General features: G+C 43.5%; 1 protein-coding gene across 5 annotated transcripts in view; it reads right to left on the reverse strand.

The window, feature by feature from the left end:
• Positions 1-791: 791 nt before the first annotated feature.
• Positions 792-23,543, reverse strand: part of LOC125878564 (membrane-associated phosphatidylinositol transfer protein 2-like) — an 89,180-nt gene continuing 66,428 nt past the window's right edge. For 4 of the 5 annotated variants that reach the window (XM_049559843.1, XM_049559841.1, XM_049559842.1 and 1 more), the window contains 17 exons: positions 23,065-23,155; positions 22,714-22,867; positions 22,398-22,587; positions 22,179-22,298; positions 21,747-21,958; positions 18,090-18,265; positions 16,772-16,942; positions 16,541-16,672; positions 14,557-14,718; positions 13,574-13,722; positions 13,207-13,323; positions 11,590-11,706; positions 11,340-11,488; positions 11,103-11,252; positions 8,848-9,031; positions 8,636-8,764; positions 792-7,789 (listed from right to left, as the gene is read on the reverse strand). In XM_049559843.1, the coding sequence (XP_049415800.1) occupies positions 7,421-7,789; positions 8,636-8,764; positions 8,848-9,031; positions 11,103-11,252; positions 11,340-11,488; positions 11,590-11,706; positions 13,207-13,323; positions 13,574-13,722; positions 14,557-14,718; positions 16,541-16,672; positions 16,772-16,942; positions 18,090-18,265; positions 21,747-21,958; positions 22,179-22,298; positions 22,398-22,587; positions 22,714-22,867; positions 23,065-23,155 (2,772 nt within the window). In that variant the 3' untranslated portion in view covers positions 792-7,420. Of the gene's footprint in view, positions 7,790-8,635; positions 8,765-8,847; positions 9,032-11,102; positions 11,253-11,339; positions 11,489-11,589; positions 11,707-13,206; positions 13,324-13,573; positions 13,723-14,206; positions 14,462-14,556; positions 14,719-16,540; positions 16,673-16,771; positions 16,943-18,089; positions 18,266-21,746; positions 21,959-22,178; positions 22,299-22,397; positions 22,588-22,713; positions 22,868-23,064; positions 23,156-23,543 lie in introns of all 5 variants that reach the window. The other variant, XM_049559844.1, reaches the window with a different exon arrangement.

Below are 23,543 nucleotides of genomic sequence, written 5' to 3' on the forward strand. Positions count from 1 at the left end.
AAAGTCTGTGACTTCTTGAGAAACAGCTTATTGTCCACAATTACAGCAACACGCTTGACCTCTGCTCTCAAAGCTAAAAAGCCATTTTTAGTTTTCTGTTGAAGCCACTTTTTCTTTCTCAGACATGAACGTTAGATTAAAAAGGTGCAGTCACCAAAATTCAAAGCAGTAAGTAATGCTCTCAGTACACTTCTCCCCTTCTTCTGTAATGAAAGGTTGGATACAGTGTAAATCAGGGGTTTTCAAACTGTGAGGCCCCTCCCCCAGGGGAACAATAGGGTGAGATGAAGGAGACAGGTGCATGAAGGTGTTTTAGTTATTGTGGTTTGGTCTGCTGATTTGGCTGCACACCAACACGGTCAGCAGTTGCAGCAGTGATTGTGACAAACAGCTCATGGAGACTAAAGTTACTTTAAAACTGTCCAATTGCTGAGAGTTGCACCATACAAGGTTCCCATGATCATGAAATTCCTATAAAGGTTATGACTTCAGAAGAAACTGTTTTTTAAGCCTGGAAATGGTTGGAATTAATCAAATGTTTTGGAAAAGTTTTGAGTATACATTGTTTTGGCTACCGTTTAAAACAGTGATTCCCAACTGGTGGGTCACAATCCAAAAGTAGGTTGAGGGTCCTTTCAGAATGGACTGCAAGTGACTCGTAAACGTGTCAAGTTTTTACAAAACCAAGGGGTGTTGGTGGCTTAGTGGTAGAGCAGGGGCCCTATGTACAAGGCTGTTGCCACAGCGACCTGGGTTCAACTCTAGCCTGTGGCCCTTTTGCTGTATATCTCTCTCTCCCCCTTTCACACTTCACTATCCTATCAATTAAAGGCAAAAAATGCCCATGAAAATATCTTAAAAAAAAAAAAAAAAGTTTTTACAAAAACAAGCTTAATTTTTAAGTACAGTGAATTTCCAGCACAAAGCTTTTACTCTGAAGTGCCATTTCCTGCTGTACAGTGAGTGACAAACAGACAGCAACTTGACAGATATGGCAAACTAGCTCAACGACATGGCCAAACATGAGTATGACCCTGAATGTATTAAACTGTGAGGACCTTGAGCTAATGACTGAGGAGAAATATGGACCCTGTGGCTGGACCAGTTGGGAACCGCTGGTTTAAAATATGTTCATATAAATCCTGAAACATATCTAATGTTACATTAAATCCATTCCTTGTATGACTAATTTTAAAATCTAGTGCTGCACTGCATGACAATTGAAATGTCTCTGGTATCACATGATTGGTGTACGCAGCTAGTTGGCGGAAAGAAAGTCCAACAGGCAAGTAAAATTTGAAAATTCATTGGTAAAAAATGTGGGAACCTTGACCATGACTCATACTCGGAGTCATAGCTCATGACTCATAACATGATACACATCTATTGCACATCTGTCCATCCTGGAAGAGGGATCCCTCCTCAGTTGCTCTTCCTGAGGTTTCTACTGTTTTTTTTCCCCCGTTAAAGGGTAGTTTTTCCTTATCTGCTGTGAGGGTCCAAAGGACAGAGGGATGTTGTATGCTGTAAAGCCCTGTGAGGCAAATTGTGATTTGTGATATTGGGCTTTATACATAAAATTGATTGATTGATTGATTGATTGATTGATAATTATGGATTCAGTGTGCTTACACTTCCCCCTGATATCCCTATCACATTATCCCTGCAAATAAACATCCTAAAATTTGCTTATAAATCATACAAAAAACACGTGTCTTGCAATTGAATGGTTTCAAGGGGGAAGTACAGGCTAGCTGCATGATAAGGGATGTTGAATTTTCAAAACACAAAGCCCAGTGGAAGCATATATCATAAAACATAATAGGGCCCAGGATGGAGCCTTGGGGTACACCACAGGAGACAACAGCAGAACAGGATGGAAAATTATCAACTGTAACTGACACTACTACGTTATAGATACAGTTTAAATCTACTCTTATTCTTACTACATGTCTGAGATGCTCCACTGGTATCACAAATTAAAATGGCAGGATTTCTGGAGCCTAAACATTGCAAGAAGTATTTTATCATCTGTGAGAATGATCACAATTTCACAAGACATTTGCCAACCAAACAGCTAACTTCTAATTTAGCCATCTGCTAACTTGAATGGTGATAAAATTATTTAACTGTGCGGCTCGACTAGACTTTCCAATCATTATTAGACCAAATCCCGATAGTCAAACGCGTCATTTCACTGGGGTTTTGACGTTAAGAAATTTCTATTCACTGATTTAGAGTCCCAGCGCTGTTCCAGGGGGCTTGCATAACTCACTGAATCCATACTTCCTTGTTTACATCTCTCACAGCATTATGGGAACTGTAGATCCAAAACATGATAAAAATAGAATTAAGACAAAGAATAATAATAGAATAGGAGGGCGGGAGGTGTTGGGGACCCACCAAGACTTTGAAAACCCCTGGTTTAAATACATCTCCTCAAGAACTGTCTACTGTTTGGCACATTTACTTCCATTATCTTCACATCCTGGCAAAATGTACAGACGAATCTATGTGCGTATCAGCACATACAGTATACCCTGAAATGAACAAAAAGTGTCATGCACTACAGAGGTGTCCAAATGTAGTGACATGAGATGGTAACTAGAGTCTAATTCCACCGTAAACTAGTGCAAAAAAACAACAATGAGGTCATACAGTTGATTAACTACAGTATTTAGAGAATGATTTTGGCTTCTTGTGTTGGGTTGAAGACATTGCTGATCACACAGAGAGTGGAAACAGACACTCTTGTGTTGAGTGGAAGCTGGGCGTAAAACAACAGCATAGATAAAATGAACTGAACATGAGGTACAACCCTTCTACACATCCAAAAGCTTTCATGGGTTTAAAAGGAGAGGTTCACAATTTTTCAAATCTGCCTTAAAACAACAGTCAGGTGCCCATATGAACATTGAAACAGGTTTTGATTGCTGCAATGATCCCTCCTTTCATACTAATCATTAAAATATCCTTTCTTAATGTGCTTTCACTTGAAATGATGGGGAATAAAATCCACATTCCTCATTCTCTGCAAAAATAAAGCTTATCTGAAGCAAATCTAAGGCTGTGACAGAAATAAAAACTAAGTGACTATTCTCCAGAGTTTGTCATTATAGCAGCTGACAACAACAGGTATGTTTGCCTTTGTATCATTCTCTCTCCTCTTTAAATTTGGAGGTTTATGCATGTGTGTGAATAGCTCAGACAGAACACTTCAGGTTTGTGGAGCTTGAGTCATGGGTAGGATAACTGATCAGTCATTCCAATCAGAGCTGATCAGATCAGATTGATGAATGGAGCAGCTGCTGCAGAGGTGAATGAAGGCAAACTTTTAGACCCAGCGCAATTTACGGTTAAGTTTGACTTTCACTGCACCTGCCATTCTGCTGCTCACTCTGAGTCCATAGTACGATCTGCACTGCAAGAGTGTGGTGCAATGAATGAACAATATAGATTCCAGTGGCACTCCCAGTGAACAGTCCAGCTCAAAAAATACAAAATCAATACATGGCAGGAGATGTGCTTATTGTGGTGGGCTACCACAAATAAATTAGTGAGTGGGAAGCCCTGATACTGACAGAACTTTATTGTTTGTCAGATTTTGACACTGTGTCAAAAATTGCATCCAGATTTCGGACATATGTACCAAAAGACAGAAGACAGAGGCCCAAGAGAAACTCGTTTTGAGTCTACACCCTTCTAATTTACTTTAAAAAATGTAGCTTTTAAAGGGCCTTTAGGTCATGTTTTTTTGCTTGATTTCAAAGGGGAAGTAAAGTTGCATGTCATTGTCATAGCAGTGATAAGGGATGTTGTATTTTCAAAACACAAAGCTCATTAGACACATATGTGATTAAATAAAACAGGACCTAGGATGGAACCTTGGGGTACGCCACAGGGGTCAGCAATAGAAAAATATGAAAATTAGCAATCATAACTGATGCTGATTTATATTGTAGATGCAATTTAAACCATTTAAGGTGTTCCCCTGACTGCTTACTACATCATTCATTCATTTTTATGAATTTATTTATTATGAATATTTTATTTAGAGTCTGGCCAATCCCCCTATGGGATTATACGTAACAACCATCTTCCAGTGTTATTCGCTGAACAAAAGCATGTGGAAGAGGAAAAGTAAAAAAGAGAACAAACAGGACAAAACAAACACAAAAGTAAACAACAGTAAAAATCTAAACAAAAAGACAAAGAAACAACATTACACATTTGAGGACCCCAGGAAGAGAAGTTGCTATCTTGGTAGTGAATAATGGGGATCCAAATAAATGAATAAATGAACTACCACCCACACAAGGAACCACCACACATTTACAAACTATCTTATTGGAGTCTGAGAGTATCAAAACAATAAATTGGCATGGTTTCTAGAGTTTAAAGACAGCAGCACATCTTCCGTTAGGAGAGCAGACTCAGTACAAAACGTTATTTTCATCTAATTTCATACTAAATATCTTTAACTCTGGAATAAATCCACTTGATTTGACTAACTCTGACTGCTGACACTTTATATAGCTTCATTGTCAGCTAAAGATTTGATACATTTTTGCACAGAACAAGGTGGATTTTGTTCTTCATCACTTACAGTGGAAGCACATTAGAAATCTTTTGATCTCCAGTACGAACAGTTGGATGATTACAGCATGCAAATAATGGTCCACTGTTAATACGGGCACCTGTCTGTTGTTTTAAGACCTGTGAACCTGTCCTGATGAGCGCGGGTGGCATCAGCATTGGAAACTATTTTGTGCACATCACTTGTGTTTTTGGACTGGAGATGTGAGGCAGCTCCTTCCTCTTCTACTACGTCCCCTTTGTATGAAAATATACAGTTCAACAGACAGAAGCGATGACATGATGTTTGCTCTCATGATTTTTTTTCCACATTCACCACCGAAAGGATCGATCCAGTCTGTTCAACATTCACGCTGAATCACTTCCGGCTCACTCTTCAGTCCGATTAGTAAAAATACTGAAAGATTAACAGGTCTCTGTGAGTGAAAGCTATGTTGAAATACTGCCTCCTTCCCTCCCAGAGTTCAGCTCCTCTGCAGGTCCTTCATGTTCGGCATCCTACGCGCAAAAAGAGCAAGAATCCGGGGAACACCTCACAAGTGTCTCCCAGCGGCAGCAGCAGCAGCAGCACATGTGGGGAACAGAACACCACCAGCAGGTGGATCAGAGGTATTGCAAGCAGATGAATATATAAAGGGATTGTTGCTGTGGACTGTACAGAGTTTCAGTTGTTGCTTTAATTCTGCATGCCCTGTTTGTCTGCTGTCTGTTCCATCTGTGGAGAAAGTGTGTTGTTGAATATTAAGGCCTTGGATGGCCCAGAGGCCACACTGAAAGGGATAATAATACTACAGAGTCTCACACACACCGACCGCAGGATGAAAACTAGCCATTATGCTTTTAAACACATGGTGAGGAACATGAGAAGTGATGATTTTAAAACCAGCTCTCAGATGTTTAAAGGATCAGTTCACCCAAATTACAAAAAAGTACATATTTCTGACTTTCCTCTGGTGGTATCTGCAGATAGCTTTGCCCAGTTTTTTAAGATCTGTCCGTGATTCTGTGGCCATACTAACTGCTCTGTGAAGCTCTGCTTGAGGCAGCTTAATATAGCACACTAGAAAAGCTGCATGAGTATTTTTTACACTCATGGTTTCTGTCTTTGTCGAAAAAGATTTTATGTGCTAAATGGGACCTGGAAAGGCCTATGCTAATTAAGTTGTGATGTAGCAAACATCTGATTAGAATTAGCTGTTTCCACTGTTGTTGTTTCCTGGATATTTCACAAACGACATAATTTGTCTTTATTTCTGGACAGCATGAAAAATGGCTAATACTAGCTAATATGACAGATCAATTAAACTTGCCCAAGTGAAACATATTCCCTAAGACCTGTCGCCGTTTTTCTTTCGTACATGGTTTAGATCACAGAGGCGACTTGTTTTGACTTCGATTGTTTTTTCTTTCTTTTTGTGTCACCAAGTTGATTCGCTCCAAATGAAACATGCATAATTCGTATTTCTTTTTGGCGACAATTCAAAAGTTTGCATAAAAATTTGCTTTACAGTTGAATGGAAACCTGACTAGTGACAGTGCAAACACGCTGATGTTTCGTAGGTGTAATGTTTACCATGTCCAACATCTTAGATTAGCGTATTAGCATGCAGTATTTATCGCCTTAACAAAATCGATGACAAAAAATGTTTGTCAGCAGCCTCTTTCCACAACAAAGACAAGAAATAGAACTTTGATAATAAATAAATAAATAAATAAACGTGTGAAATGCTGCTTTCACGAATTTCAACACTTGATATGACCTGTCAACTTGATTCAAATTTCTGATACCTGTATTTGCCTTGGTGAATTAGTTCAGTGTGTTGACTTTTTATCGACTAAAACTAGACTTAAAAGCCCTTCTGTCTAAAGACTAAATCTAAAATAACTGCCAAAATTAACACTAAGTATGCTAACACTACTGAAGACACAATGTTGAGTTGAGAATAATGGGAATGTCTTTACTTTTGCTATTTGGTCATAAAAGTATTGAACAAATTTAAATTTTGACAATTCTTCATGGCAGTTTTTTACTTTCACTCAAAACCACAAATGTCAATCTTGTGGTGGTGCCAAAGGAAGTCAGTCACTAAAGTCAGCAAGAGTCATCAGTGTCATTATTACTTGTATTAAGGTGGACGCTGTAATCTGTGACAAATCAAATCCTGCACACATACACCCAAAACTATCAGCATGATTAGACACCACAGGAGGAAGGTGAGTAAATATGTCTGATGTGTAAATTGGATGAAGTGACTGTGTATTCTGCACTCTGTTCTTATTGCCAGTCACTTCTGGGCAGAGTGTTTGAACATGTTGTAGCTCAGCTGACAGTGGGACAGAAACAGAAGTGAAAGTCATGGGCTCCTCGCCATGGCTCAGACCCGTGTTTGAAGATGAATCTGGCTCTGCAGTTTGTCCTGAGCTCATGAGAGTGTGAATGCTTGGACAGTCTTTACGAGTGTGTGTGCGGTAAAAGGGGAGGAGGGGTCCCGTTATACGAGATTAGTTTAAGGCTTACAATATTTCATTTAATCCTTCCTTGTCTTTTTTTTTTGAATAGTAAGTGATGTATCCTATAAAAGTATTACTGTAAAAGAGTCATGCTACAGAATTGTCTTTTGTTCGCTGGATCCCACTGGGCCTGATTAGTCCACTCCTCCTGGACAGATCCTTCTCTATCTCTATCAAGCTGTCACCCTCACTTATCTCTTTAATTTCTAAAATACAAACCCTCCATCCGCTCCATCTTCTTCTCTCTGTGTCTGCTCCAGAGATCATGGTGGCTCAGGCCGGGTCCTTTCACACCACAGCTCCTCACTGAACCTTATTTAGGGCCCAGTAACCCACTGCTGCCCTCCTTGGTGCTGCCGGTGCGACCCCAGCACCCTGCAGCTATACTCATGCTCCTCTGGGTGGCCGGCACGACCCCTCGATCCCGCTCCACCTCGCACTGGCTCAGGGTTCGCTCGGTCCGCCCCGGCTGGTTGGGAGAGGCCGACCCCGCCCCGCCGGGCTGCTTGGACGAGATGGTGCGAAAGATGTGATTGCGCTTGCGAAGGAAGTCTCCGCCGGCTGCACCCAGCCCGAAGCTGCCCTTGCGGAGGACCATGCGGGTGCTGGCGGACTTGGCGGGACGAGACCTCTGGTTGTACTCCAGCTGGGAGAGGTGGGAAGCGTAGCCGTCTGGAATGAACTGGAAGAGACAGACAGGCAAATTTCTACCACATGCCACTGCATCAAAATCTGCTCTACAATGTCACGCTATAAAGTTTCTTTGAATATTTAGCAGTTACTTTTCAAAATAAAAGGAAATTTAAAAGCTGGTTCGCCTCTTACTCTGGTTATTTCCTCCAAAAACAGCGATGAAGAACACCAGGAGCAAATGCCAGGGGTTGAGTTTTCATTAAAGCAAAATTATGACCGGTGTTTTAACTGCATGCCAAATTAATCGCAGCACACAAGGCCAAACTGCCTCCTAAATTACCGTGTGAGCGGCTGCAGACGAGCACTGTAACATTTGAAAAGCCATTTTTGAACAGTGTCCGCTGCACATAAACACACCAGGGCTGCATAACGTCACTTCCAGCAAAGCTCTGGTCTACCTCAGCTTAACACACAAGAACACAGACTCCTTTAGCACATTGTTCACTACCGAGCCTGCTCAGCTCTGTGTGTGTATGTGTGTGTGTGTGTGTGTGTGTGTGTGTGTGGATGAAACAGAAAAGCAGAGGATATTAATCATCGTGGGAAACTTTTAGAGCTGCTCCTTGAAAGTCGGAGATCGTAATCATGAGTTGGAGACCCCTCAGTCGACTGAGATCGCTAGTCATTGTGCTGTGCAGTACACTTCTGGGTATGTTTTGGTCCCCACAATTTGCTGCTGAGTGAGAAACTTTGCACCTTGAGGCTCCAAGATAACATTACCTTCTCCCCTCTGCTCAGAGGAGGTGAATTTACAGCTCACAGATACTTAACACAACACAGTCTCTGGGTGTAATTCAGTAGATTAATGCCTTTGCTCTCAGGATTTATTCCGTACCTGACACTGGTTCTGCATCTTCTTCGTGGGTCTTCCCACTATGTAGATATGTGACGGAGGCAGGCCGATCGACGTGTACACAGAGATGTCCTTGGTGGAACCGTAGGCTGCAAAGATCCTCATGTGGGCCTGATCAGAGACAGAAGACGGCTGTTAGAGACTTCAAGGATTTTATGATAACGCTGCCTCAAACTCACAGCGGCCTTCCTCACCTCGTTGATGAGGCATTTGAGGAAGTTGGCCTTGTGCCGGAGAGGGTCGTGAACCAGCCCGTCGCAGAACGAGACGACGCCGTGGGGGAAGTTATGCTGAGAGAGCCAGGCCACCACACGCTGCTTCTGCATGTCAGGGCGACCCGTTACGTATACTATCAGGTAGCCCAGGTCCTGCCAGTATCTGCAAAAAAACAATACAACGGAGCACAGCGTTAATTCAGGCAGATGAATCAAAGCCTGATATTCACTCTCATTAGCTGTTTTAGTCTTAACTTTGTGTGGGTGTGTGTGTGTCTGTATTTAGACACGACTAACAAATGTGAAGAAATTTTGTTGTGTTACAGCCTTTGGCCTCGGTCAGTAAAGGAAATGGATGATAGTTATGGTCAAGGTAACAGTCAGGTCAGCAGGAGGCCTAAAAGAGGCCTTGAGGTCAGCCTACTTGACCTCAGTTATGACCGCAGTCTATCTTTGGTCTCCTAGTTGTGGCAGACGGAGTACAGTTGCCCAGATAAGGGTGCCTAGCCGGCTCTGTTGCCATAGCTCCCATGGTCAAGGGGAAAGGAGACTGTCCTGTGCCCCAGGCTACAGACGAGAGTCTCTTTTTAGATATGTGCATTTTGTAACAAACAGTCGAGGTGATTTAGAGCGAGCCAGGTGAGCGTGCTTGTTGTTTAAAGGTAGTAAGCAATAGAAACTTCACACAGCCATAGATCAGGACAGAATAACCTTATTTGGGAACATGGAGTGACTCGCAAGGGAGTACTGTTTGGTTAAATGCAAGAACTGGGCGAGGACACCCTCAGAATCTGTGTTACACTCTGTATGTTGAGCTGTGACTCTCCTCGATCGAGTCTTCATTAAATATTGTGTGTGACCCATCAAAGTCTTCTTCAGCACTTAAATCATCAGCTTGTAAATTTCTTAAACAGCATGTGGAAGCACTGGATGCATATTTATGATGTATCACAATCAGATCATTTATATTCTGTCTAATATAGCCTTGGAATTGCTCAAAATAGATTCTCAGTGTGCCAGATTTGCTCGCGGAAAAAAGGCAAGACACTGAAACTGTCGCTGCAGATTGCGAGCTGGCTGCAAAACGTGAGGCCGCAGCATGTCCTGTGTGACCAGACCAGCTGACTCACAGGGGGCAGAAAGGCAGCGGGCAGTGCTCCACCGAAAATTGCCGTGCTTCATGGTGCTTCTGTGTCCAAAGTGAACCCAGCGTAACTGTGTCTATCTGGTGTTTGGTGATGAGCACATAGTGTACACGCTGCACACAGGAAGAAATACAAAGGAATAGATATACAGTTATGCAGATATGTACATGACGCTCTGCAAGCTGAGTCTACAGACGGAGAAAGTCTCATACCGGTGCCCAAAACAGGGTGTCCGGTAGAGATGAATGACTACAAGCCGGTGGCTCTGATGCCGCACATTATGAAAACCCTGGAGCGACTGCTTCTCCATCACATAAGGCCACAGGTGGCACAGGAACAAGAACCTCTTCAGTTTGCCTACCTAGATGTGCCTGATTCCTATGTGAGGGTTATGTTTTTCGATTTTTCAAGTGCATTTAACACCATTCAGCCCCCCATACTGAGAGGCAAGCTCAGAGGGATGGGGGTGGCTCCCTCCTTGACTTCCTGGATCATGGACTACTTAATAGCAACGACGCAGTTTGTCAGGTTTTGGCTCCGTTCCTGTTCAGGCTGTACACATGTGACTTTAAATACTCTGAGTCCGGCCACATTCAGAAGTATTCAGATGATACAGCTGTTGGACAGGAGGGGGAGTACAGGGACCTGGCGGAGGCCTTCAGTGACTGGAGAAATACGACCTGCCGCCTCCTGAGCATCACCAAGACTAAGGAGATGGTGGTAGACTTCCCTGCCAGGCAACTGAGGTTGTGCATTCCTATAAATACTAGTCCTGGACAGCAAACTGGACTGGTCTGTGAATACGGATGCTGTGTACAAGAAGGGACAGAGCCGCCTATTTTTCCTCAGGAGGCTCAGACCTTTTGGTGTCGACAAGAATTTGCTGTTATATTGCCTCTCTTATTTATGCATGTTTGTTTACTGCCTGAAATCGTTGTGTTAGATCTATACTATATGTATACAGACACACAAAAATATGTACAATATGGGTGTAATATGCAGGTATTAAATGCTTCAGTGTACATAATACTCGTACCAAGATAACTTGTGTGTTTCTATATATATTACTGCAGAACAAATAGTCCTTACCTCACCACGTCCACAGCTCCAGCTCGAACCTTTGGATCGCTGCCCATTATAGACACACTGGCAGCAAACGACCCGTCAATACTGAACACAACAAACTCTGTTCCTCGTGGTACAATAGACAGATAGCTGTCTGCAACTGTGTGGTCGCCCCTGTGAGAGAAGAAACATTGAGGTTACTGTGGAAAGAGGAGCTTTACAGGTAGGTTTTTAAAGTGAAATAACAATGACTCAACACACCTGACCACCATCTTGACAGGATACACCCCGATGCCCAGCCTTCTGCTCTCTGGGATTACATAAGAGACGCGTCCGCTGCTGTTGGTGAGCTCTGTGTTAAAGTACACCCACTCTCCAGAGGGAGGCTGGGTCATGATGTGGATGTCGATCTGCAGGAAGCAACACAGAGATCTTTTCAATATGTGCGACCTCAATGACACAGACGCTGACATCGTTACATAACGCCACAGCTGAACGGTCGTCGTTATACCTTCTCTCCAGTGAGGGTGACCATGTCCAGAGGGCCGTACATGAAACGTCCCATCACCATCTGAACTCCGTCCTCTGTGAACACGGCATCGTTCACTCGGTGGTTTGCTGTCACGTTCTGACACACAGAGGAGGACGAAAATAAGAAAACAGTCCTCTTCTTTTCAGTTGTTGTCATGTAACATTTGCTGTGATGAGTTAACAGGTGTCATTTTCAATCACTTTTACAGTTTCATTCTCTAAAATCTCTCTAAGCAGAATCTTCTCACTGTGCAGCTGCCAAAATCCATCCGGGAGAAGCTCTCAATCGATCCAAATGTTAATTAATCTCAGTGATTAAGAAGCTAGTGATTTTTCTGCCCTACCCCCGTCTGTAATGGCACAGAAAGTACTGAGATCCTTCACTTAAACATTCATTTATATATGGCGTGCCGCCACATTACCAGCATTTGCTGCCACATTTAGATTTTTTTTTTGGAGCTGGATTTCTTTCTCTTCCTTTCTTGCAGCAGAGTGCCACATGTAGCGAAAGAGAAATTTAACCATTCATTAACTCATATGGTTTTAGGGTGCTTTCACACCTGCCCTGTTTGGTTCAGTTCAATCAAACTCAAGTTCGTTTGCCCCCTCAGTGCGGTTGGTTTGGGCAGGTGTGAACACAGCAATCACACTCAGGTGTGCACCAAAACAACCAGACTGAGACCTTCTTGAAGAGGTGGTCTCAGTCCGGGTCCAAAGGAACTCTGGTGCGGTTGGTTTGTGGTGAGAAGGTGTTGCGACCTGGATGTGAAGCAACTGCAGTCACATGACACATTGTTTGGGTTAAACATGAGCATGTTACAGTCCTGGAGGATTATTAATGTGCACCTCCTCCTGTACTGCCTTAATATGCACATTCAGCACATCCAATGCATCAAAACATTGTTTTCTAGTTGGAGCCGCGTTTGCCTCGTTTTCAAACTGTATGCTTTGACTAAAATGAACAATGACAGCAATATAGTCCACGATGAGCAGCGCTAAAATCAACCTGCGTAGTTGTCCCTCCATTGTGACATTAGAAAGTGTCACATTTATCTTGCAAGTGTACTCTTCTTCAACGTTTGCTTTACTTCCTGGATTTTTCCCACATGGAAATTCTGACCAATCAAGAGCAGCTTTCTCACACAAGGCATTTGATCTGGTCCTCTTGTAAATGCTGCCGTGAGAACACGAACCAACTCTAGGCAGTTATACAACTTTGGAACAACATGAGTCCCTGATTCAGACCAGAGGAGACCACTCTAGGGCTGACAGCAGCCTCAGTGTTGTTTTTCATTTGTCCAACTTCTTTAGATCAAACCAGCTCCATTCTTGTGGAAACCACTGTGGTCCATCGTGGTCGAACCAGTTGCTTCTGCAGAAGCTGCTCCTCTGAGCAATCAAGTGTTCTGACACAGATTGATCACAAAGCAACAACAATGTAGAGACTCGTACAGAAGTAATACCAAAGAAAGTATTGTGGATGCTGACTAAACCACAATGAGTAAGCCGGTGTTTCAAAATTAAAAGGTTCTGCATTTCCTTTCGGTCCAAAACATGTTCTGTAGTGAATGCAGTAAAAAACAAAGAGAGCTCTTACCCTGATTTTAACATGAGTCCTCTTGCGGAGCCACTTCTCTCGAGGTTTGGATGGAGTGAATTCAGACACTTCTTTACCATCTAGCTCCAAAATACTGGAGTTCTCATGTCTCATCACCTGGGGAGGATAATTCATTTTAACCCCCTAAAAACTTTTTTTAAATTTCCAGGGTGGAGGCACTTCAGCCAAAACTGTGGGGTTCAGTAACTCTTTCAATACACAGCCCAGAAACTTTTTAGTCTCTCCCTGTTTGACACCAAACCAAGGCGGTCTCAGACCAAAGTGGAGGATCCTCATCATAAACATACACTTTCAATTTAAAGATACAATAAAATAAAATTAATATTAATAGAAAGACTGTACGAACCTGTCTGAGTAAGAAGGACACGACGTCTGTGGACTCCCAGTAGGAGGCGTGGAAGAGATGAGGCAAAGCCACTGTGGGAAACGCTGTCAGGGCATCGGGGCAGTACAGGGCGAAGTCCATCCTCTTACTGCCCCACCACCGAGAAGCAACTACAGCCGGGACGGAACAAAGAGAGACAGAGTGAGGTCAGGTATCAGTGCATTTACTATCTTTATTCCTTGTCTTTGTTTGTGGTGTGTGTGTGTGTGTGTGTGTGTGTCTACATCCTGCTCATGCAGAGATGTAAAGTTTAGGTTTATCAGAAACTGGAGGAAGTTAAAGATAGTTTCAAGGGTTGCACTAGGAGGCACTAGACTCCAAACTACGGATAAAACGGACAGCGAGGAGTTGCAAAAAGGTTTTAAAAAGCACACAGCCGAGGAAACAACAGCTCAGACTCTGTGAGAACCTCGTCACAGTTTATTTCTTGTGGTCTTGACAAAAAAAACAACACAGAAGTGGTTCTCATGAAACTGAGCTGAAGAGTGTTTTTGGAAACAGGACTACTGAGGAGGAGGAAGGAAAGAGCACAGGCAATGAGGATGGATCCTAGCATCCTTCCCTCAGGTCCTCTCACTACAGCACCCAGGGTACCTTGCTCTATGTTCTTCAGCACCCGCGGTGACGGGGGGACTGAGCTGATGTCTGAGATGTCAGACGTGACATCCGTGAGGTCAGAGCTAACGTCCGAGCTCTGCTCAGAATCCACGCCGTTGGGTTTCGGGAAAACCCGATGGATTGTCTTTCCCGAGCGCAGTGATGGGCTCCGAGAGGCCAACTTATTGTAGGGCAGAGCCAGCTGGGACAGCAGGCGGGACCTTTTACTGTGGTTGACTCCACGTTTGTGTGCTGAGTGGACGTTTGGAGGGAGGAGATGAGAATGTCAACATGTACACTGTCACCTAAACTTGGTGTCACACACTCGAGATCAGAGGTCAACTCACTGGTGGCGATGTTGGAGGCGGTGTAGGAGTCAGCTAAGCCTGACACCTGGCTGGCTATGCTGACCTCGCTGGCCCGGCGGGTGCAGCGGAGGTGAGGGACCCCTGGAGACGTGGACGATGGGTGCGGGCTGTCCACAAAAATATGTGAGTGAGAAGATTCCGCTGCAGAGAAAGACGAGAAGAGTTAGAGTCTTCACTGCAGAGATAAACAAGAAATATTCCAGTTAAAAAAATATGATTTGGGATTTATTTCCAGAGCTCTTTCATGGCCAGGTGCTGAACACAAAGCCTGTAACTGTGATTTCTGCCTGTGAATCCCTACCTTGATCATAAAGACACACCTGAGTCTCTATGATTCCTTTGAAGCTGACGAGCAGCCAATGTCCTGATGTAATAAAGTAAAACTTTTAATGAGAGCTGCTAACAGAGCTGAGCGTCAGCAGAATAATTGCTGAGATCTGCAAACATGACAGATGCTACAACACAGTCTGACACCTGCAGTCAGCGAGGTTGTAAACAAGAGTTTATCTGGAGGTAAAACTGAAAGTACGTGCACCTGGACTGTCCACAATAATCCCTAACTGGGCAGGAAAAATTGTGTTTGCACAGAAGTATGTTAAACTGGAAGTTTGGGTAATAATTTTAATATCTGAGTAGCTCACCTGGTAGAGCAGGCTCCCCATGTGCAAAGGATACGTCCTTGCAGGTTTGATTCCAACCTGCAGCCCTTTCTGTATGTCATCCCCTCTCTTTCCCCCTTCCCGCTATTACTGTCCTCTCAAATAAAGGCCAAAAAGCCAAAAGAATAATTTTACTATTTGCCTTGATGTCGCAACATTTGATTAATATATTCGTTTAACATCTGATCGTCTCCCTGTTTGAGTTTTGCCTTTGTCAAACAAGTTTGACATTATTTCTAATACACTTACTAGTGGGGTTTTTTTTGCCAAGAGCTACGTGAGAAGACTGATACTAGTGGACTGCATTGGGATTGTCCCTTTGGAACGAACACAAATCTTGTGGGAACAGGCAGTTTTATTTTTACTGCGGGCGGGAGCAGGTGATCAAAAAAATGTGTGGGACCCAGAGATTAATTAACATGAACGATGGAGGCGTCAACAAGGGAAATGGAGAATAAGATAAAGGACATTAAGTACGGTAAGTCGGACATTTGGAGGAATTTCTCAGGAATATTACAGATAATAATGATAACACTGAATCCCACAGAGACACTAGAATAAGTGTAATTATAAATGTTATGCAGTAGAAGGTAATTTTGCTATTTATAACCAACAAGTATGCTTATATATTTAATTCCACAGTAATATATTGTGTTTTCCCTGAGGGACGGAAGACTCAGTCTATTCATAATTAATTGTGCAGGCATGTATGGTCAGAATATTAGTGGGTGCAGGCAGGTGCTGACACACACCCTGTGGGAATATATAACACACTCTGAGGGAGCAGGAGGTTAGAAATCCAGCGCGGGTGAGCAGGAACAGGATTAAGAAAACAGTCCTGAGCAGGGCTCTAATTGATACCACGCTCATATCTGTGCGATAATCATGAAGCTACAGCCAGCAGCTGGTTAGCTTAGCTTAGCATAAGACTGGACACAGGGGGGAACTGCTAACCTTTTCCCAAAGCTAACAAAGTAAATGTTACTGTTGTTTTTTTTTTTAATCGAAATGAAAGTAGAAACACCACATCGTGGTTTGACTGGTTATAGACGGGACTATTTTTGACTGTGTGCAGCGACCTCCTGGAGTCTTGCCACTAATTATCAAGCCTTACAGGTGTCGTAGTACATAGGTGAGGGTATTTCTTTTACTTGGTAAGTGCAATCATATCATAACCGATATAAATGATGGCCAGAAACAATAGACTTTCCCTTTAAAACTAAGGCACCATCAGAAAAACAAACACAAGAGAAAAGAGAAGGAGAGAGCAGCAGGATCGACAGACAAAGCTAACTGATGCTCACTCTCTGTGTGGAGCTGCCAGTTGAGGACAGGTACAGGGATGGAGGTCTCGTTGACGGTGCTGTCCGGACAGCGGTGGGAAGCTGCACCAGCTGACTCCATCAGAAGCTGAGGGTTACTCTGCACCGTGTCAACTAGAGAAGAAGAAGAAAAAGAGATACAACAAAGAGTCATCTACATGTAGGACAGCAGTGCAGTGAAATGATTCATGATGCACTGTATGTTTGACCGACCCAGGAGAGCAGAGTGTCCGTCACCCAGAGGAAAGCGCTGGTAACGGGGGACGCTAAAGGGAGGCAGCAGGTAGAACCGTTTGTCCAGGAGGGGCTCGAGGCGGGAGGCCGAGGGGTCAGCTGGATGGAACAGGTTGTAAACCTGCTGACAGGCCGGACGCAGAGCTGAGACTGGAGAGGGGGAAGACACACAAGGAGAGTTAGACCCCGAGCAATTTTTGCAGCTTGTCTCATCTTTTTTTTTTTTTTTGTTAGTCAAGTACCAAATCACCTTAAAGTATCACTGTGTAAGATTTAGGAGACTTTAGTGGTGTTTATTGGTGAGGATTGCAGATTGCAACCAGTTGAAACTTCTCCTGGTTAGAATTCCTTCATTGTTCACGAGGTTTTTAACCGTGAGCTGAATTATCCACAGAGGGCTCTTCCTCTCCAAAACAAACACACCAGGTGATTAAAACTGATAGAAACACTGAATAAAGCAGTTTCACATTACAAATCAGTGTGTATTTGATGCTGTTTGGCATATCGGAGAAGGGCAGCTCGCCCACCGCAAGCTATTGTGTGCTAACCTTTTTTCTGATCCAGATGTTCAGGAAGTTTTTACCAGAAAACAAATTATCCACAGAGGTCGCTTCCTCTTAAAAACAAATAGGCGCAGAAATTTAAAACGATAAAAACACTGAATAAAACAGTTCCACATTCCAAATCAGTTTTTTCCCGATGCTGCTTGTTGGAGATGAGCTACTAACTACAGCGGCCTGAGTGAAATGGCAAATGTCCCTCTCTAGAGCCAGTGTTTGGCTTGTCCGGTCAGGGCTACTGTAGAAACATGGCGGTGCAACATGGTTATCTCTGTCAGTTATCTATATACCAAAATAAACCTAAATGGATCCAAACAGGCTGAAGGAAAAATGGCTGAGAAAACTCCGAAATGAAAAGAGAAACATGACTTTAATCATATTAAGTGTTACGATGCCAGATGTTAACCCACCAGCTGCAGGTCAGTAAGCTCTCTCTTTCAAACCCCACAGGACACACAACACAGTCAGATACATAGCCAAGACTTTTTCAGCCTCTGAGATCAGAAACATGACCTCTGACCCCTGACACCTGCTTTCCAGCTGCTGGACACAACTATCTCACACAGGAAAAAACATCAGAGGCTACAAATAACCACTTCCTGCTTTCATCTGGCGTCACATTATCAGGAGAGACCTTTTTGTTTTTAAATGTGCACCTTAACAGATGCACGAGGAACGTCTTAATGAATGACACTAAAACAAAAGGTGCACAAAAAAAAGGAGAAAACCTTCCTCACCATCTAACGAGGGCACCACAGTCTTCCTCAGAGCGAGCACCAGCCCCAGAGGAGAGCCGAACATGAAGAAGTCCGTCACCTCGAAGTCAAATTTTCCCAAAGAGCCTCCTTCAAGCATCGTGCTGCTGCTGGAGCGCCGCGATCCGGGCTCCCCGTGGAGCACGCTGGAGTGAAGACTGGAAACATTCATCGAGTGTGAATGAAACTCTGCCAACAAATATTCACTGACCACCAGTTTTCAGGAGTAAAACAAGAAAACTAAATAAAGAGTAACCTTGAAAGCAAAGGAACAAAGATGTGTACATTTTTCATCTCCAAATAAAAACTTAACAATGATGTGAAGCAGACAAATGAACTCATGACTGATTTAAGTTTTATTCAACCAGCTGCATGCATCTGCAGAACCTCACACACACTGTAGCTCCTGGTCATTAAGACAGTCCCCAAAATATCCCTCACTCAGAAGTTTATCTGAGGTCATCCCTCTGTTCTCCAGCTCAATATTCCTTTAACATAACACATAAGACACACTTTATAGAGCGTCTGCTGTGCAACAGGAGGCCCACTTCATATTATTCATCCGGCTTATCTTACTCTATAATGATGAAAGCTCTGTGTGTGTGTGTGTGTGTGTCTGTTCCACGTTTTTCTCCTCACTGACTTGGTCAATCCATGTGAAATTTGGCACAGTGGTAGAGGGTCATGGGAGGATGCCAATGAAGCAATATTACATCAATTGGCCAAAGGGGGGCGCTATAGCAACCCATTGAAATGTCAAACTTTGAATGGGCATATCTCATGCCCCGTATGTGGTAGAGACATGAAACTTTGCACAGAGATGCCTCTCCTCATGAGGAACACATTTGCCTCAAGAACCCATAACTTCCGCTTATATAGATTTTCTGCCATTTTGAATTTTTTGAAAAACACTTCAAATGGATCTCTTCCGAGGAAGTTTGAGCGATCTGCATGAAACTGGGTGAACATAATCTAGGGACCAATATCTAAAGTTCCCTCTTGGCAAAAGTTGGAAAACTTCCTAAAACTGAGCTTCTATAAGGCAATGAATATTGCGGAGGGCGTGGCTCATCACATAAAGGTGTATAACATCTCAAGGGTTTCACCCATCACCACGCAACTTTGTAGGCATATGACCACACATAATCTGAGGGGAACCCTCCATTATTGACCCCATCAAACAAAATGGGGGCGCTAGAGAGCTCATTTCTTATCTAGGCCTAACCGCCATATGGATTTTTACTAAACTTGGTAGATATGTAGAACAGGACGCCTCAAGGTGACTGGAGAAATTTAACTCTAATTGGCAACTGGGTGGCGCTATAACAACAGAAAAATGCTTCAAAATGGCTAAAATGTGACCGATCGCTGTGGCTCCCCCTGTGGACCAATGTTGGTGTTGTTTCTAATGTTTGGTATGACTAAGTCATGGTATGGTATGCTGTACATAATCACGGAAACTGTCAGTGTGTCATTCTGTCTGTCCCACGTTTTTCTGCTCACTGATGTGGTCAATCTATGTTTCCCATGTGAACTACCAGTGCGCCCCACTTTAAAGTCAATACAACATATAAACACTTTAACTATCTGCCTTTCAATGTGCTACCTCAACTACTAATGTACAATTTTAGCCCACTAACTATCCCACTATTGGCAATGGTACTACTGTGCTTTCAATAAAGCAATTGTACTATCACATTCACAAACACTCTGTCTGAATACATTGCTCTTCTTAATGGGTTCAGTTGACTATTTAATCTGCAATTTCCTATGACCTGTATCCCAAACACACACCATGTGAAACTGTACGTGGGTAACTGTGCACTCAGTGGGTATGGACTAGTTTCTTATAGTTCTTAATCTTTCACTGCATTGTTTGGTCTGCTGCTCGTCCCGCAGCATTGCCAACACATTTGTAGAAATACATCAATATGTGCGGACTGACAGACCTTTCTTATGCTGCACCAGTAACAATAAATCACATGTTCGCCTCATCAGTGATGGATGAGGCTTTTGATATCTGGTCAAAAGGTGGAATAGGTGCACTACCTGATCTCTACAGTAGAAACAGGATTGCCTCCTTTGTACACCTATTAAAGATATTTCTACAGGTATTTACAAATTAGAGGTTTCATGGCGTCTAACCCTGCCTGCCAACAATTTAAGAAACAGCTTGGCAAAAAAATTATAGAGGGAATTTACTCCTCTTCAATTTGCCTTAGGCACACTGTTGTTCAGTTTGAGATGGTGCATCGTCTTCATTGGACCAAAGACAGATTATCTAAGATTAAGACAGATGTCGACCCTACGTGTGATCGATCGAAGCTCCTGCCACATTGATACACATGTGTTGGTCATGTCCTAAGCTGTACAACTCTTGGCTAATCTATCTTTGAGACAGTCTCTAGAATTTGTGGGAAAACAACAGACCCATCCCACTGATCACATTATTTGATGTGGTTCCAGTGGATGCCACACTCCCTGGGTGCTGTATAAGTATGCTGGCCTTTTGCTCTCTGTTGGCCAGGAGGCTCATTTTGTTCAATGCAAGGATGCTCTCTGCAGGAGTCAGGTTAATCTCCAGGGCTGGTACCTGCGGTTATTCCACAGGCTAGTTAATAACATGTCGGGCAGGAAATCCAAAGTGTGGGATCATTTTGAGAAGGTGAAGGACGAACCCAAGGTGATATGTTAACTCATCTTCATTGGTCGACTACAAACATGACGTATCATCTGAAACATGGAAGTAGCTACATGCCCATTAGCCCACAGCGTCATTAACAGGCGGCTCGCTCAGTGTGTGACGTGCACTTGGAGATAAAATATAGGCCTATATTAATGAAGGTTCATTAGTACGGTTTGTATTTCTCTGTAATGTAGCACAGTGTTAACAATGTTACTGATACTATTCTTTCTCACACCTTCAACTCAAACCACCAAAATATATCATTTAATCATTACATTCATATCAGAAACATGCAGGAGACTAGTCCACTGATGGACCCTGATGATGACTGTTGGTCCACTGGGAAAATTCTGAGTCGGGGGCAGCCCAACTTGATATAAACTAACATTGTTAGAGATTAGTAAAAGCCAGCTCTGCAGTTCAAACTTCAAAAGCACGAAGGGAGACGAACGTTTCAAATGCAGCTTGAATGGTAAAAATCCGTTGAGATTCTGTGGAGATATCAACGTCTAAAGTCAAGAAAACTGTCTTGTCCATAAATCAGAGAGCATAAGAGGAACACATGATGACTTAACATCAGTGGGCTGTAGGTTGGTGATTGTCTATGATTTAAACATGCTGACCCAGGGATACACACACAGAACATTTGACCTGGGGAAAACACAATTGCTGAGAACATAAAACCCTCTGAAATGTGTCCTTAATGTGTCATGTTAAGAGATTATTGAGCTGAGGAACATCGGAGCCTGAGAACATAGATACGCTGCTACCGATTTAATGATGGAACGGTTCAGCGGGTGGTGTGGTCTTCGTTAGTAACCTACAAATGGACCCCAAGTGGAAGCTAGAACACTTTTGATACCAAGGTCTTGTCTACATACATATGCAGAATCTGTTTATAGAGGTTAGGTAACAGGTTGACTGTGACGTTTGTGTCAGTTTCCGTGTCTCACCTGGAGAGGAAGGCCTGGTGATGTTTGATGGTGTCCAGCTCATACGTGGAGGAGTCGCTGCGCTTGCGTGGAAGTTGTTTCTTGGGGTCATCTGGCCCCGAGCAGCGAGGGATGTCGATATTGCTGCGGCTGAGATGGCGGCTTCCTTCAAGGGACGGCGAGGACGGAGAGACGCTGTTGATGACAATACCTGGAGAGAGAAGGTCTGTGTCCTGATGGATGGAGAGAACAGGACGAGAAACAGGTGGTGAAAAGTTTTTTAATTTTTTTATAGTATTACGTTTTAAGACACACTGGCAGCTGTGGGAGTGGAACTGCTGGTCAGTCCTCTACTTTGGCCCAAACTGAAATATCTCTGTGCTGCCTCGTGGAGCTGCTAGCGTGACTGTAGCCTCTCAGTGCTGTTTAAGGTCAGAGAGTTGAGACTGTTACCTGTACACTGATGGCGCTGCCCCGTCTGCTGCTGTTCTGGCTTTCTGACACCGTCACCGAGCTGCTGCACAGAGCATCAAACCCCAATATACCTCCAACACAGTCTCCGATAACACACACCTGCATTAAAGCACAAGAGCACGATTACACATGAATCATCTGTTCATGAGTCATCAAACCACCAAAGGGAAGACACGGACCTCCAGGTTACACACTGACCTGCCCACTAAATGACCCTCCCTCTAGAGACTTGATGAAGTCGCTGTACACCTGATTGGCTCGTAAGATGACGGTTGCCACGGCGTCTTGGTACTGTGGTGCAGAGGTAGCCAAAAGAGGCAGAGCAGCCAGCGGGATGTGATCCTGGCTGCTGGACAGGCAGCTCTCGTCATAGCTGTAGGGGCTGAGACTGCAGAGCAGAGAGGGCGTGCTGTTATCTGTCTGTGAATGTGTTTAACATTTACACAGCCGGCTGTGCGTGTATTACAGCAGGTTATTTAAACACTGGGTTGAATACTAAAGAGTAACTGCTCACTTGGAGACTAGTGAGAATGCGTCAACACACACAGCAGGACAGGGGACCATCCGGATGGCGATGCGGCCCAGCGCTGCGGGATAATGGACCCTCATCACCGTCTCAAAAGCTCCGCTAAGCGTGTTTACATCTCCCTGCTTGTTGTTCTGCTCACCTGCATTTGAAAGAATGAGATGGATGAAATGTCAGTGACCTTTGACCACCAAAATCTGATCAGTTTATCGTTGAGTCCAACTGAACATTGGTGCCAAATTTGAAAAAAAAAAAAATTCCCTCAAGGTGTTCTGGAGAATGGGATGGATGGATGGACATATACAGTAATAATGTTAGTGGATTTGGATGTAGCTGTACCAGAGCCGGTGTCCAGAATGTTCCCTCCATGCAGGACCAGAACGAGGACGTGAGTTTTGGACGGCTGGAGACACTGCTGAGTCGAACAGTCCTGCAGGAAAGACGACAGAAGACGGACAGGATGGAAACAGGAAACAAGGTTAACAGGGATGAAGGAGCGAGCAGGTAACAGGAGAAAAAACAGAGTTGTAGAATTATAGAAGAATTATAGAATTGTCACTATATAACAGTACAGAAATCACAGTCACAATTTGAGTGGGGCAAGTACTTGCACAGGTTACCGTATGAAGGATTCATAATAGCAAAAAATCAAGGAAGAGGGATTCGCACAGGTTACTGTATGAAGGATTCACACAGGTTGCTGTATGAAGATTTGTACAGGCTATTGTATGAAGGATTCGTACAGGTTGGAAGGATTCATACAGGTTGCTGTATGAAGGATTCGTTCAGGTTGGAAGGATTCATACAGGTTGGAAGGA

The sequence above is a fragment of the Epinephelus fuscoguttatus genome, linkage group LG18, assembly GCF_011397635.1.
Source record: "Epinephelus fuscoguttatus linkage group LG18, E.fuscoguttatus.final_Chr_v1".
Taxonomy (NCBI): Eukaryota; Metazoa; Chordata; class Actinopteri; order Perciformes; family Serranidae; genus Epinephelus; species Epinephelus fuscoguttatus.